This window comes from Curcuma longa, chromosome 2 (genome assembly GCF_044706935.1).
Source record: "Curcuma longa cultivar G26 ecotype Majalengka, Jawa Barat chromosome 2, ITB_CL_G26_1.1, whole genome shotgun sequence".
Lineage (NCBI taxonomy): Eukaryota > Viridiplantae > Streptophyta > Magnoliopsida > Zingiberales > Zingiberaceae > Curcuma > Curcuma longa.
In genome coordinates, this window is record NC_133862.1 from 6347439 (window position 1) to 6363844 (window position 16406).

At 35.7% G+C, this 16406-nt stretch overlaps 3 protein-coding genes across 3 annotated transcripts; all 3 read right to left on the reverse strand.

Moving 5' to 3' along the window:
- Positions 1-1267: 1267 nt before the first annotated feature.
- Positions 1268-2419, reverse strand: LOC141821492 (F-box/kelch-repeat protein At1g15670-like). The gene has a single exon (XM_074708908.1). It carries the CDS (start codon positions 2417-2419, stop codon positions 1268-1270), a length of 1152 nt encoding a protein of 383 aa, XP_074565009.1.
- Positions 2420-4865: 2446 nt separating this feature from the next.
- Positions 4866-5660, reverse strand: LOC141821493 (F-box/kelch-repeat protein At1g15670-like). The gene has a single exon (XM_074708909.1). It carries the CDS (start codon positions 5658-5660, stop codon positions 4866-4868), a length of 795 nt encoding a protein of 264 aa, XP_074565010.1.
- Positions 5661-13589: 7929 nt separating this feature from the next.
- On the reverse strand, positions 13590-14780 carry LOC141821494 (F-box/kelch-repeat protein At1g15670-like). The gene has a single exon (XM_074708911.1). It carries the CDS (start codon positions 14778-14780, stop codon positions 13590-13592), a length of 1191 nt encoding a protein of 396 aa, XP_074565012.1.
- Between the last annotated feature and the right edge of the window lie 1626 nt (positions 14781-16406).

The following is a 16406-nucleotide window of genomic DNA, read 5'->3' on the forward strand; positions in this document are numbered from 1 at the left end:
CTAATACCATATACTAAGTTTTATTGAAATTAATATAAACATTTTAGTTAAATTATTTTACTTTAACAAAAATGGAATCTGATACCTTAGCAGCCTCACACGGTCGATCGATTTCATGACTATCTGTAAAGAAGTAAATCTAGAAGCTACAATTGATCACGAGGAAGAAGACATAGTTAAATTATTTCATGATATAATACTTTCAATTAAATTAAAATATTTTTATATAAAGATGTTTCACATATATAATAATTTAATTTAATTAGAATAAATATACCTATTAGTTTTTATAATATTTAAAAATTTTAATTATTTCGATTAATTCCATCAAAAATTGATTTTTAATAATATTTTTAGAATAAATATTTTATTAGTTAAATTTATTTGATTTTTATTTAAAAATTCAATTGGTTCAATTAATTTTTAAAAAATTGATTCAATTCGATTTCGATTTTAATCGAATATTCTGTAAATAAAAATCATTTTTTTTCTATAGATATAATCTACTAGCCAATAACTTACCTTTAATGACATGATAATCAACATTCTGTCACAATTAAAATATCTACTAATGTATCCGAAGTATAGCTGGGTTGGTTACGATGGAACAGAGTTGCAAAAGAGGATAAGAGTTTAATCTTGACGAAGCCAAGTAATACCCTCCTTTGTCGTAGCTAACAAATGATCGTGGGATCGATTATGTGAGACCGCTGGAATGATGGTCATGTAAAACCGACTGTGAATTTCACCTTTTGCATAATAGAATATCTACTACTAATTTATCATTTGTTAAATTGATTGAGCTATTGTAAATAAGACCAAACTGTGATAAAAATATATTTAAGCTGTGGGAAAACATAGCACTCTAATCTGTCATGTGTTCATGTAAAATGAAAAGAAACACCAAATGAGTTTAAGCGAAAGGCAGTCGGAGTCTCCTGCGTCGTGACCAACACCAAATGAGTTTAAGCGAAAGGTAGTCGGAGCCTCCTGTGTCGTGACCAAATACAGTTTTTCGATTTACCTCCTCACAAATGGTCGTGGGACTAATCGTGTGGGACCGCTAAGGTGACAGATTTCACTGTAAAAGAAAGGCAGCCGAAGAGGGAAAATGATAAAGTTATACATGAAATCCAATGAATTTCCTAAACTAATGGAGGAACAATTCAGTAATTGATGATGAATAAGTAGAGGGCAATCTTTTGGGGTAAAATAAAACACTCGAAAAAAAAAGGGGAAAAAAATTAAAACCAATTGGCGTGGCCTTCTATAATTGGAAGATGCAGGGAAACCGTTTGATGTCCAAGTCATCGGGCCAGTCTATCCTCTCCCATTTATTTTTTTCAATGGCGGCGGCGGCGGCGGCGGCGCCGCCAATCTCTAAAACGTACGCCGTTTGTCTATTATACACCATTATACCTCCATCCCACGCCACCATATACGTAGGCCCCAACCCATCATGGGGAACCACTCCCAGCCTTCGCCACCCATCGGCGGTGGCGCCGCCGTTCATATCCAACACTTCCCCTGCTCCGCCATCGCCATAGCCGCCGACGAACTCTAACACCTCCAATTTCCTCGACCCGCCATCTCGGCACATGTACTCCCTCCCCTCCGCCGCCGCCACGCAAATCGCCGACTCTATCTTCCTCTCCGACTTCTTCCAGTGCCCCGCTTCCACATCGAACTCGTCGGCGCTCCTCCAGCCATTTCGATAGGTATCGAATTCCAGGACGCGGAACGCGCCGTCGGCGAACATGCCTTCGCACGCGTACATCGCCAGCGGCCGCGACATGTTGGGCAGCCGCACCCACTCATCCGCCACCACGTCATACGACAGCGCTGAGTTCAAGCAGCAGCGGTTGCATAGGTCGTTCCCGCCGGCCAGGAACACCGCCCCAGGCCCGGAGGCGTACGCGGCGGCGTAGCGGCGCAGCAGGGGCGGCATCGACTTACCCTGCCGCCAAGTGCCGGCGATCATATTGTACACGTGGACCTTGCTATTCACTTTTGTGACCCTGTTATCACAATCGATGATCAGCACCAGCTCGTGCCCCACGGCGGCCATATAGCAGCAGGATATCGGATAGCAAGGACGCACGTGGATTGCCGGTACCTCCGTCCAGATGCCGGTGATGGGTTCGAACAAGGCGACTCTAATAGAATAGGGGAATAGCAAGTCATTCTCATCGCCGGAGGCAAGTGAGAGGTGAAGATCGATCATGAGTGAGACTGCGACGACGGGGCAGGCAAAGCCAGCGGCTTTGCGGAGGCGGTAAAAGGACGGTGAGGTGATTTCTTCCCTCCATTTCTTGCTGACATTCCGAGCGACGTAGAGGGCGTGGAAGGGGAGGCAGAGGAGGCACTCGCGGGCAAGACAGTCCGGCAACCCTGGCATTAGCTCCGCCGACGTCTCCATGATCGACTTCGACAACTGATCCTAGGTCGATAAGAGTTTATTGCAATAACCTAAATAAATCCTTATAATAATGAATTTAATCTATTTTTTTTCTTATATATGAATAATTTGTATAGCAAAAACTTACTTCCTAAAAATTCGATTGAATTATTTTAAAATTTTGTTTTTTTTATTAGTTAATTTTATTCAATTTCGATTTTAAAATTTTTTATTTGATTAAATCAAATAATTTCTATATTAATATATAAAATAGCCTAAGTGATTAAGTCAATAAATTTATATATAGATTTTTTAGGTAATAAATTTAATCTTATTTTTCTTTCTCATGAATAATTTGCACAAGTGGCCTCTTTAAAAGCAAAAACTTACTTTCTAAAAATTAAATTGAATTATTTTAAAATTTTGATTAATTTTTTTAAATTATGTTAATTCAATTAATTTTATTCGATTTCAAATTTAAATTTTTTTATTTGATTAAATTTAATTCTAATTTAAGCCGTGCGGATAAATATTTTCTCATATTATAATTTTATAATAAAAGGACGTGCAGATAAATATTTTTTAAATTTATAATTGGATTACTTATACTTATTTAGGAAAAAAATTAAATGAACGTGCAATATTTGTAAAATTAAAGTATCTCAAAAATATCTCTTTATCTATTATTATTGTACCAGTTATTAGTAGTTATGACTACATATAGAAGCTATCGAGTATCTACTGTAATATATAAAAAGTTATTTAATAATTATTATAATGAAATTATGATGAGTTTGAGGTTTAAATTTTATACTATATAAAAACTATTCAATAGCTAATATAATGTATAATAACTGTTATAACATATAAAAACTACTCAGTAGCTGCCACAGTATATTTAGAATGAGTTTATGATATGAAATTTAAGGTTTACAATATGTAAAAGTTACCCAATAATTGTTACAATATGTAAAAGCAACTAAGTAACATCTACATATTTAAAATAAATTTAGAATTTATATTATGTAAAAATTACTCAATAACTATTATAATGTGTAAAAACTACTTAGTAGTTTATACAATGTGTAAAAATACACCGTAGTTGTTACAATATATTTAGGATAAGTTCATGATTTAGAATTTAAAATCTCTGAACAATATTATATCAAAATATTTTTACCAACTTTGCTAAAATTATCTAAAACTTCATCAAATAATTTTAAAACAGTTGTAAAAACTATTATGTTACTACAATTTTAAATTCTAAATTCACCTTAAATACGTTATAGCAACTATTAATTATCTTTTATACGTTATAGCAGTTATTTAATAATTTCTACACGATATAAATCCTAAATTATAAATCATAAACTCATCTTAAACATATTATAATAGCTACTAAATAATTTATTCATATTATAGTAGATATTGAATAATTTTTATACATTATAACAGATACCAGTAATTACTACATTAGGTCAAAGAGTATTTTTGGGATAAAATCTTCGACAAAAGCCCATTTGATTTTTTTTTTAAGAAATGCCCATTCGATAAGAAAACTTTTGATTTTTAATTACTCTAACTATTTTATACTTAAAAAAAAATTTAGCAACTAATTAGAACTATTTTGTTTTTGCAAAAACGGCCTCCATGCTTAAGAAAAAAAATTACAGGTCGAACACTTGATTAATAATTTTGATTGAAATTATAGTACCATATACTAAGTTTTATTGAAATTGATATAAGCATTTTAGTTAAATTGTTTCACGATATACTACTTTTAATTAAATTAAATTATTTTTTTTTATAAAACTATGTGTCACATATATATATAATAATTTAATTAAATTAGAATAATTCTACTTCGTAGTTTTGATAAAAATTTTTACAATAATATAGAATAAAATATAAGATGAGATACATCTATAACATTAATTATTCTTTCGACGGTAATAAAAATAATGAATACCCTTTTAATTTTTTTCAAAAATTAAAAAAATTCTTTTAGGTAAAGCAAAGACACTTGAAAAAACAACAAAAAAAAAAGAAATAGATGGTGTTATCCCGGATTTTGATTCGATTTTTCGCAAAGTGCAAATCGATGTATATCAATTTGTAGATCTCAAGCCACGGTGCTATCCGATGATTCTGTTCCTGATATGAGATTAATTTTGTAGTTTGTCGTGCTTTGTATGACCTATAAATGAGCATATAAATGTTGTGATGTGTGGACATATGGGGTTACGGTATCTTGATGTTATGGGTTTGATGCAGTTTCTTGTATTATCGGTCATATATATGTGCTCAACGGCTAGTACTATCTAGGTTATAATATTAATCTTTTGATTCTACATTTAAGGGGTCTAACTTCTTTTATCTTTTTTTATATATATATATATATATGTATGAACTATTTAAAAAAAATAGAAGCAATAAAACACTTATAAATTCCAATTGGCATGGCCTTCTACAATTGGAAGATGCAGGAAAACCGTTTGCTGGTCAAGTCATCCGGCCACTCTATCCTCTTCCACTTCTTTTTCTCGGGGGCGGCGGCGGCGGCGGCGCCGCCAATCTCTAAAACGTACGAGTCTTGCCAATTACACACCATTATACCTCCATCCCACGCCATCATATAAGTAGGCATCAAGCCGTCACAGGGAAACACTCCTAGGCTCCGCCACCCATCGACGGTACCACCGTGCGTATCATCCAACACTTTCCCTGCTCGACCATCGCCGCCGCCGACGAACTCTAACACCTCCAATTTCTTCCACCCGCCATCTCGGCACATGTACTCCCTCCCCTCCGCCGCCGCCACGCAAATCGCCGACTCTATCTTCCTCTCCGACTTCTTCCAGCGCCCCGCTTCCACATCGAACTCGTCGGCGCTCCTCCAGCCATTTCGATAGGTATCGAATTCCAGGACGCGGAACGCGCCGTCGGCGAACATGCCTTCGCACGCGTACATCGCCAGCGGCCGCGACATGTTGGGCAGCCGCACCCACTCATCCGCCACCACGTCATACGACAGCGCTGAGTTCAAGCAGCGGCGGTTGCATAGGTCGTTCCCCCCGGCCAGGAACACCGCCCGGGGCCCGGAGGCGTACGCGGCGGCGTAGCGGCGCAGCAGGGGCGGCATCGACTTACCCTGCCGCCAAGTGCCGGCGATCATATTGTACACGTGGACCTCGGCTTTCAGTTTTGTGCCATTGTTATCACAATCGATGATCAGCACCAGCTCATGCCCCACGGCGGCCATATAGCAGCAGGATATCAGATAGCAAGAACGCCCGGGGATTGCCGGTACCTCCGTCCAGACGCCGGTGAGGGGTTCGAACAAGGCGACTTTAAAAGAACTGGGGAATAAGACTTCTTTATTCTCTTCGTCATCGTCGTCGGAGGCAAGTGATATGGGGGAAGACCGCCGATGAGTAAGACTGCGACGACGGGGCAGGCAAAGCCAGCGGCCTTGCGGAGGCGGTAAAAGGACGGCGAGGTGATTTCTTCCTTCCACTTCTTGCTGACATTCCGAGCGACGCAGAGGGCGTGGAAGGGGAGGCGGAGGAGGCACTCGCGAGCAAGACAATCCGGCAACCCCGGAATTAGCTCCGCCGACGTCTCCATGGTCGACTGCGACAACTGATCTTCCATGGATGAGAGTTCATTGCAATATATAACATAAATAAATCCTTATAATAATATAACATATAGAAATAGTCTCATCTAATAACGGAATAAATATTATGATAATTTCTATGTTAATAGGTAGAAAACAACCTACTTGATTAAGTCAATAAATTTATATATAGATTTTTTAAATAATGAATTTAATCTAATTTTTCTTTTTTAATATGAATAATAATTTACACGTCGAGGTGGTTAGGGATGAGTAAAAATTTAATTAAATTAGAATTTAAAAAAATTAAAAAATAAATTGATGAATTGGATTAATTTAGTTTGATTTTAATTTTAAAATTTTTTTGTTCGATTAAATTAAACTGCATAAATCAAAATTTAAAAAATAATTTATAAATTTTTTAAAATAAATTTATAAATGACTAATTATTAATTAATTGATAATTTTTTTATAATATTCAAAAATATTAATTATTCCAATTAATTTTATAAAAAATTAAAATAATTTTAATTTGTTTGATTTTTATTTTAAAATTGGATCAGTTAAAAAAAAATTTGATTTGGTTCGATGCATCGCCGTGCGATCACGGAGTGAATCTGGTCGCCTCTGGCAGCTATTAGGAAACTGGTGGAGAGAGAGTGAATTTCTTTTTTTTAATAATTAAATTAGTCTAATTTTTATAAAATTAATTGGCTCCATTTAACAAAAAAAAAAGACTCGATATGGTAAATATTTAATATGTAAATCAGTCATTTTAATTTTATAATAAAAGGCCGTGCAGATACATATTTTTTAATTTTAAAATTAGATGACTTATAATTATTTAGGAAAAAATTTAACTGAACGCTCAATATTTGTAAAATTAAAGTTATATGAATGCCTCTTTAATGATCATATTTTATTTCAAAAATATCTCTCCATCTATTATTATTGCACCAGTTATTAGTAGCTATTACTATATATATAAAAACTATCGAGTATCTACTATAATGTATAAATATTATTTATAGTTATTACAATGCATCTATGATGAATTTAAGGTTTAAAATTTATACCATATACAAATTATTCAACAGCTACTATAACATATAAAAGCTATTAAGTAACTATTATAACGTATAAAAACTATACTTGATGCAACATATTTAGGATGAGTTTTATGATATGAAATTTAAGGTTTACAATATGTAAAAGTGACCTAGTAATTGTTTGTAGAAGCTACTGAGTAACAGCTACAACATATTTAGAATGAATTTAAAATTTACACTATATAGAAATTACTGAATAACTGTTATAATATGTAAAAGCTACTCAATAGCTGCTACAACGCGTATTTTATAGTAGTTATTACGATATATTTAGGATAAGTTCATGATTTAGAGTTCAAAATCTCTGAAAAATATTATATCAAAATATTTTTACCAACTATGTTAAAATTATTTAAACTTCATCAAACCATTTTAAAACAACCGTACCGTAAAAACTATTATTTTATTACAATCTTAAACTCTAAATTCACCTTAAATACGTTGTAGTAACTACTAATTAACTTATATACGTTGTAGCAGCTATTCAATAATTTCTACACAGTAGAAACCTTAAATTATAAATCATAAACTCATCTTAAATATATTATAACAGCTACTAAATAGTTTATTCACATTGTAGTAGATATTGAATAATTTTTATATGTTATAACAGCTACTAATAGTTACTACATTAGGTCAAGAAGTATTTTTAGGATAAAATCTTTGACAAGAGCCTATTTGATTTTTTTTAAGAATGTCCAATCGATAAGAAAACTTTTGATTTTTACTATCTATTTTGTACTTTGCAAAATTAAAATTTTGCAACTAATTAGAACCATATTGTTTTTGCAAAAACACCCTTCATGCTTAATAAAAAAAAATATTAAAATGACGGTCGAACACTCGATTAATAATTTTGATCAAAATTATAGTACCATATACTAAGTTTTATTGAAATTGAAATTATTTCACATATATAATAATTTAATTAAATTTGAATAATTCTACTTCATAGTTATTGTTGAACTATTTTGGTAGAACCCTTCAAGAGAAAGAGATATTTTTTCATACATTTAAACTTACGATTACAAAGCCATTATATAGGCTTGAAAGAAACTTAAAGGGTAAGTAAGCTTAAAATGTTAAGTAACCGTTTTGCTTATCAAGGTGACTCTTTGATTGACTCGTACAATAATTGCATGCATGATGGAAGAGTAACGGTCCAATTTCCTCATAGTGATGGTCAACACATTAACTTTAAACTCCCCCTAAGGGTGCGTTTGGTTCAAGTTATGAAATATAACCTTCGTTATGTGATTACCAGGTAATCACATAACCAAGAGTATGAGGCATAAAACATAACCTAATGTTGTTTGGTTTACTTTATTTATTTAGAGGGAATAAAACATAACCAGTTTTATATTTACTATATTACCCTTCATTCAATTATATTTTAATATAATTTATTAAATTAATAAGTATAATTTGTTAATTTTATTTTAATAAAAAATTCATTAAAATAATAAATATAATTTGTTAATTTTATTTTTTTAATTTTAAAATAAATTTGTATATATATTAATAAAATAATTTATTAAAATAATTATTTTAATAAAATAATTCATTAAATTAATAAATATAATTCCTTAATTTTATATTTTTTAAATTTAAAATAAATTTATATTTCTTTTAATAAAATAATTTATTAAAATGATTATTTTAATAAAATAATTTATTAAATTAATAAAGATAATATGATAATTTTATTTTAATAAAATAATTCAATAAAAATAATTATTTTAATAAAATAATTTATTAAATTAATAAATATAATTTATTAATTTTATTTTTTTAAATTAAAAAATATATTTTTTAAATAAAATAATTTATTAAAATAATTATTTTATTAAAATAATTCATTAATTTTATTTTTAGATTTAAAATAAATTATTTTTAATTTATAAATATTTAAATTAAAATTTATTGAATTAAATAATTTAATTTTAATTAGATTTCATAATACCTTTTAATTGATTTAGTTTTAAAATCGGAGGGTAATCATGGAAAAAATTTCGGTAACCTCAGGAATCGTAGAAAACCTTAGGCTGCCAAGGTAATCACATTACCGGGTTATAACTCATTTGCTGATGTGGCGGTAATGTTGTATTACTTGGGAATCAATCATAACCTAAACCAAACAAGGTTATCAATGATAACTTTGGACAGATAACCAAGGTTATCAATGATAACCCTCAACCAAACACCCCCTAAATGTGTTGTCGGATTCCAAGTTTGGCTCTGAACTACTCAAATCTTTCTCTCGGAAGTGCTTTTGTGAAGATGTCAGACAATTGCTCCTCAGATCGACAAAACTCAAGTTGAATGTCTCTATCTTCAATTGTCTGTCGAATGAAATGATGCTTGAGTGCTATATGTCATGTTCGGCTGTGGTGAACTGGGTTCTTAGCCATAGCAATTGCAGATTTGTTGTCGCAGTATAGCATGGTTCCTTCAATCTGATGATGACCGAGATCAGCTAAGATTCTTCGAAGCCAAATTGCTTGTGAAGTGGCTACTGATGCTGAGATGTACTCGGCTTCCGCAGACGATTGTGCAGCACTTTGTTGTTTCTTAGACAACCATGAGAATATTGTTGAACCAAAGGAGAAACAGTATCACAAGGTGCTTTTCATGTCGTCTAAGGATCCACTAAAATCATTGCCACAATATAATAACTGACAAGGTTAAGTGCGTGATTCTTTTGAAAGCTTAGACCGAGGTTGGTTGTCCCTTGAACATAACGTAAGACGCGCTTTGCTGCATCGAGATGAAAATGGCTCGGACTCTGCATAAATCTTGACAGTAGGCTTGCAGCATACATGAGATCAGGCCTAGTTGCTGTGAGGTACAACAAATTACCAATGAGGCTACGGTAATGAGTGACATCCGCTGCTTTTCCTCCGTATTTCTCCCCCCATAATGAGTGGTGTAGAGACAGGATTGCATCCCAGCATGTTGAATTTCTTCAGAATCTTTTCTGCATATATCTTTTGGCAGATAAAGACTGTCTCTTCTTCTTAGTAGATCTCCATGCCCAAGAAATGTCGAAGTAGGCCCATATCGCTCATTTCATACTTTTGAGTCATGTTATCTTTGAACTCTTTGATCATCTTCTTGTTGCTTCTAGTGAAAATTAGATCATCAACATAAAGAGTGACTATAAGAACATCATTACCTTGCTGCTTGACATACAGAGTTGGTTCACTCTTGCTCTTCTCGAATTTTGTTTGGTTGAAATAGTTGTCGATCTCACTGTACCAAGCGCGAGGAGATTGTTTAAATCCATATAGCGTTTTCTTAAGTTTGTAGACTTTTTTTTCTTTTCCTTTGAGGATGAAGCCCTGAGGTTGATCTACATACACTTCTTCCTTCAATTCACCATTGAGAATTGCTGACTTGACATCAAGCTGATAAAGTTTCCACCCTTTGCTGGCGGCGAACGCAATTATAGCTCGGATTGTGTCTAGCCGAGCTACAGGGGCAAACGTCTCCCCGTAGTCAATTCCAGGCTGTTGAGAATAACCTTTGGCAACAAGTCTTGCTTTGTGATTTTGAATGGATCCGTCTGGGTTGTGCTTGACTTTGTAGATCCATTTAACACCTATGACATCTTTGTCTGTTGGTTTATCGACGAGCTACCATGTCTGATTTTTTTCAATCACACGGACTTCCTCCTCCATTGCTTTTTTCCATGATTCTTCTTTGATTGCTTTATCAAAGTTCTCGGGCTCAATTGAGCAATAATTGCATGTAGCATATATATCATCTAATGATCTGTACCTTTTTGGAGTTGCGCTCGGGGATGAGGAGTTTGATGAAGTTGGATCAGTTGAGCTTTCTTCGTTGGGTTGAGATGAGCTTGAATCTGGTGTGCTTGGCTCAATTTCATCTTCTTTGTCAGTACTGATCAGAATGTCTTTCTTCTCAACTTTGTTTTCTTCCCAATTCCATAAAGCATTTTCATCAACTTGAACATCTCGGCTAATAATAACTTGACCCAGCTGTAGGTTAAATAGTCTATAACCTTTGCTCATGGTGCTGTAGCCGACAAAAATACATCTTTCGCTAGATTCGTCAAGTTTGCTTCGTTTTGTTTTGGAATTTGAGAATAGCAAATGCTTCCGAATACCTTGAGATGGTTCATTGATGGTCTTCTACCACTCCATGCTTCAAACGGAGTCTTGTTTGGTATGGCCATGGTTGGGCATCGATTGGATAGGTAAATGGCTGTGTAGACTGCTTCAGCCCAGAAGGTTTTGGGTAAACCTTTCTCGTGTATCATTGATTTTGCCATTTCAACGATCGTCTGGTTTTTTCTCTCGGTAACACCATTTTGTTGAGGGGTGTACCTTACCGTTAGTTGCCTTTTCACTCCTTCATCTTCACAAAAATTGTGAAATTCCTTAGAAGTGTATTCTTTGCCTCTGTCACTTCTTAAGGTTTTGATGAAGCATCCACTCTGTTTTTCGACGAGACTCTTAAACTTCTTGAATATCATGAATACTTCGGACTTCTGTCTCATGAAATAGACCCAAGTCATGCGAGTGTGATCATCGATGAAAAGAATGAAATACCTATTCTGAGCATGAGAAAGGGTGTCCATCGGTCCATAGACGTCGGTGTGGATAAGTTCCAACTTTTCTTTAGCTCTCCATGATACTCCTTTTGGGAAAGGAAGTCAATGTTGCTTTCCAAACGCGCATCCTTCGCATACATGTTGTTTTCCTTCTATGTGAGGAAGTCCTTGCACCATACTCTTGCCAGATAACTCTTTGAGGCTTTGAAAATTGAGATGACCAAGTCGTTGATGCCATAAGGTTGATGTCAGGTAATCCGAGGTAGAAGCTCGATGAGCTTTTAGATCGGCATAATTGATGTTGAGAGCGAAGCTTCGATTGACCATTTTGATCTTTGTGAACACCTTTGACTTATCTCTCCTGTCAAATATAACACATTCATTGTTATCGAAGCAGAGCTTGTACCCATTTTCCACCAATTGTCCGAGGCTGAGTAAATTTTGACTCAAGCTCGGCACACACAGGACATTGTTGATGCAGCTCGGTCCTTCCTTCGTCTCGATGGCGATTCTCCCAAGTCCTTTTGACTTTGTTTGCTCTCCATTTCCAAACTGAACAGGAGCATTGATGCTTTTGTCGAGCTCAGAGAAAATTTCTGAGATCGGCGTCATATGGTTGCTACATCCGCTGTCTAGCAACCATTTTCCATGCTCCTTGTTGGTGGCTGTGTGACATACATAGAATGTTCCATGTGTCTCCTCGGCTGTTTGACTTTCTCCAACTTGATTTGCCTGATAAGAGTTCCTACTTCGGCAATCTTTGGCGAGGTGACCAAATCGATTGCATATTTTGCATCTCGATTGGCCTTTGAACCAACAGTCCTTCTCGGAGTGATTTGGCTTATTGCAGTTGCTGCAATTCGATGAGTTGTCTTTTCCTCTTCCTTTTGAGTTACGTCCACCTCGTCCTCTTGATTTCCATCCACCTCGTGATTGGCCCTCTCGTTCGTTGTTACCAATATTGAGCTTTGATTGGAATGCACCCTCCATTGGCTTTTCGGAATGTCTGGACAATCTTTGCTCGAACGATTTTAGGGACGCCATCACTTCTTGGACTGTGAGTGTTGTTAGGTCCTTTGTTTCTTCAATGACGGCAACAATGGGATCGTATTTCTCAGGAAGACATATGAGAATCTTTCGCACCAATCTCTGATCTGTAATATCTTCACCATGAGATTTCATTAAGTTGACCAAATCAAAGATTCTGGTAGAGAATTCCATGAGTGTTTCTTTCTCCTGCATCTTGGCATTTTCGAATTCCTTGAGTAGTGATTGGAGCTTAATCGCTCTCACTTTCACATCTCCTTGAAATTCGCTCTGCAAGATCTCCCACGCATCTTTAGCAGTGTTGGCACGCATGATTCTGGGAAATATAGCCTTAGTGACTGCTCTTTGAAGGATTGAGAGAGCACTTGCGTCGGCTTGTCGAGACTTCTCTAATTTCTTCAGACCGGCCTCGTTGAGGGCAAGTGGCTTCCTCGGGCTCTTGCACTCCATTCTCCACAATCTCCCATTGGTTAAGAGATCGAAAGATGGTCTTCATCTTTACGTACCAGAAATCATAGTCTTCGCCATTAAACTCTGGAATGAGATGGTTGATGTTTGTTAAGCTCGAGCTGGCCATGGATTTGGATTGGTAGAACCTGGAGGCTCTGATACCAACTGTTGAAGTATTTTGGTAGAACTCTTGAGGAGAAAGAGATATTTTTTTCATATATTTAAACTTACGATTACAAAGCCATTATATAGGCTTGAAAGAAACTTAGAGGGTAAGTAAGCTTAAATGTTAAGTAACCGTTTTGCTTATCAAGGTGACTCTTTGGTTGACTCGTACAATAATTGCATGCATGATGGAAGAGTGACGGTCCAATTTCCTCATAGTGATGGTCAACACATTAACTTTAACAGGAAGATGCAGGGAAACTGTTTGTAGTTCAAGTCATCCGACCACTCTATCCTCTTCCACTTATTTTTCTCGGGGGCGGCGGCGGTGGCGGTGGCGCCGCCGCCAATCTCTAAAACGAACGACGCTTGCCAATGACATACCATTATACCTCCATCCCACGCCATCATATACATAGGCCTCAACCCGTCACATGGAAGCACTCCTATCCTCTGCCACCCATCGACGGTGCCACCGTGCGTATCCAACACTTTCCCTGCTCCGCCGTCGCCGCCGCCGCCGCCGACAAACTCTAACACCTCCAATTTCCTTGGCCCGCCATCTCGGCACATGTACTCCCTCCCCTCCGCCGCCGCCATGCAAAACGCCGACTCTATCTTCCTCTCCGACTTCTTCCAGTGCCCCGCTTCCACATCGAACTCGTCGGCGCTCCACAAGCCATTTTGATAGGGACGAGTTTCCAGGACGCGGAACGCGCCGTTGGCGAACATGCCTTCGCACGAGCGCCTACCGAGCGGTCGCGACATGTTGGGCAGCAGCGCCCACTCATCCGCCGCCACATCATACGACAGCGCTGAGTTCAAGCAGCGGTTGCGTAGGTCGTACCCGCCGGCCAGGAACACCGCCCCGAGCCCGGAGGCGTACGCGGCGCCATAGCGGCGCAGCAGAGGCGGCATCGACTTACCCTGCCGCCAAGTGCCGGCGATCATATTGTACACGTGGACCTCGGCATTCAGTTTTGTGACCCTGCTATCACAATCGATGATCAGCACCAGCTCGTGCCCCACGGCGGCCATATAGCAGCAGGATATCGGATAGCATGCACGCCCGAGGATTGCCGGTACCTCCGTCCAGACGCCGGTGAGGGGTTCGAACAAGGCGACTTTAATATAAGAGGGGAATAAGAATGCATTAATCTCTTCGTCATCGTCATCGTCATCGTCATCGGAGGCAAGTGATGGGGGAAGACCGCCGATGAGTAAGACTGCGACGACGGGGCAGGCAAAGCCAGCGGCCTTGCGGAGGCGGTAAAAGGACGCCGAGGTGATTTCTTCCTTCCACTTCTTGCTGACATTCCGAGCGACGCGGAGGGCGTGGAAGGGGAGGCGGAGGAGGCACTCGCGAGCAAGACAATCCGGTAACCCCGGAATTAGCTCCGGCGCCGACGTCTCCATGGTCGACTCGACAACTGATCCTCCGTGGATGAGAGATCATTGCAATAACATAAATAAATCCTTATATATAATAACGGAATAAATATTATGATAAAGTCAATAGATTTATATAATAAAGATTTTTCTTTTTTTATATATGAATAATTTACACATGAAATAGTTAAAGAATAAATATTAATAAATTTATATGTAGAAAATAACGTGATTTAAGTCATTAAATTTATATATGGATTTTTTTAAGTAATAAATTTAATTTAATTTTTCTTTTTTATATATGAATAATTTACACATGAAATAGTCTCATCTAATAACAGAATAAATATTATGATAATTTTTATGTTAATATGTAGAAAACAACCTACGTGATTAAGTCAATAGATTTATATATGATTTTTTTAAGTAGTGAATTTCAGCTGATTTTTTTTATATACGAATAATTACACATGGAGGTGGTTAGGGATAAGTAAAAATTTGATTAAATTAAAAATTAAAAATTTAATTTAATTATTTTAAAATTTTATTTTAAAAAAATCGATGAATTCAATTTATTCAATTCGATTTCAATTTTAAAATTTTTTATTCGATTAAACTGCATAAATCAAAATAAAAAAAATAATTTATAAATTTATAAGTAAATGAATTTATAAATTCATCATTAATTAATTGATAAATCTTCTATAATATTTAAAATTTTAATTATTTCAATTAATTCAATAAAAAATTAAATTAATCGATATTTAATTGGTTCAATTTGTTTGATTTTTATTTTAAAATTTATTTAATTTAAAAAAAAATTTGATTTAATCCGATTTTGATTAATTCAGTTTGATTTATACTCACCCCTAGAGGTGTAAAAGTGGTCTCTGAACTCTGTGTTGTTAATTGGAAGACCAAACCACAGTGAAAAGCAAAAACTTATCTCCTAATTATTGTATATAGATAGTTCAATATATAGAAAAATATAATTAATTTCTTTACACTCCTTCCAGATTAGAAGTACCATTTGATAAGAACCCCTTCTTTTTCATATAGATATAATCTACTGAGCAATAACTTACCTCTGATGCCATGATAATCAACATCCACAATATCTACTACTAATTTATCATTTGTTCAACTGATTGAGCTAGTGAAAATAAAACTAAACTGTGATAAAATATATTTAAGCTATTTGTTAGATCTTGTAATATAGGCCTTTCATGCTACATCAACTAATGCCTTGAAGCTGTGGGAAACATACCACTCTAATCCGTCATGTGTTCATGGAAAGAAACCCCAAACGAGTTCATTTATAATAAGTGAAAGGCAGTTGGAGAGGGAAAATGATAAAACTATACATGAAATCCAATGAATTTCGTAAACTAATGGTGGAACAATTCAGTAATGGATGATGAATAAGTAGAGGGCAATCAGTGAGATACCTGAAGAATACTGATAGTTACAAGATCAACTGTTTCAGAAGCAACCAACAACATCTTCATAATCCAGCAGTGAAGGCCAGTGAATTAAGCCACTGCTTTCTTGTAAATGTCACAACAATAATACCCATTATCGAAAGAAAAAACTGCAAACTAGACTTGGTTCTAAATTTTCAACTAACAAGTGACTTTCTGGACTGAAAAGAAA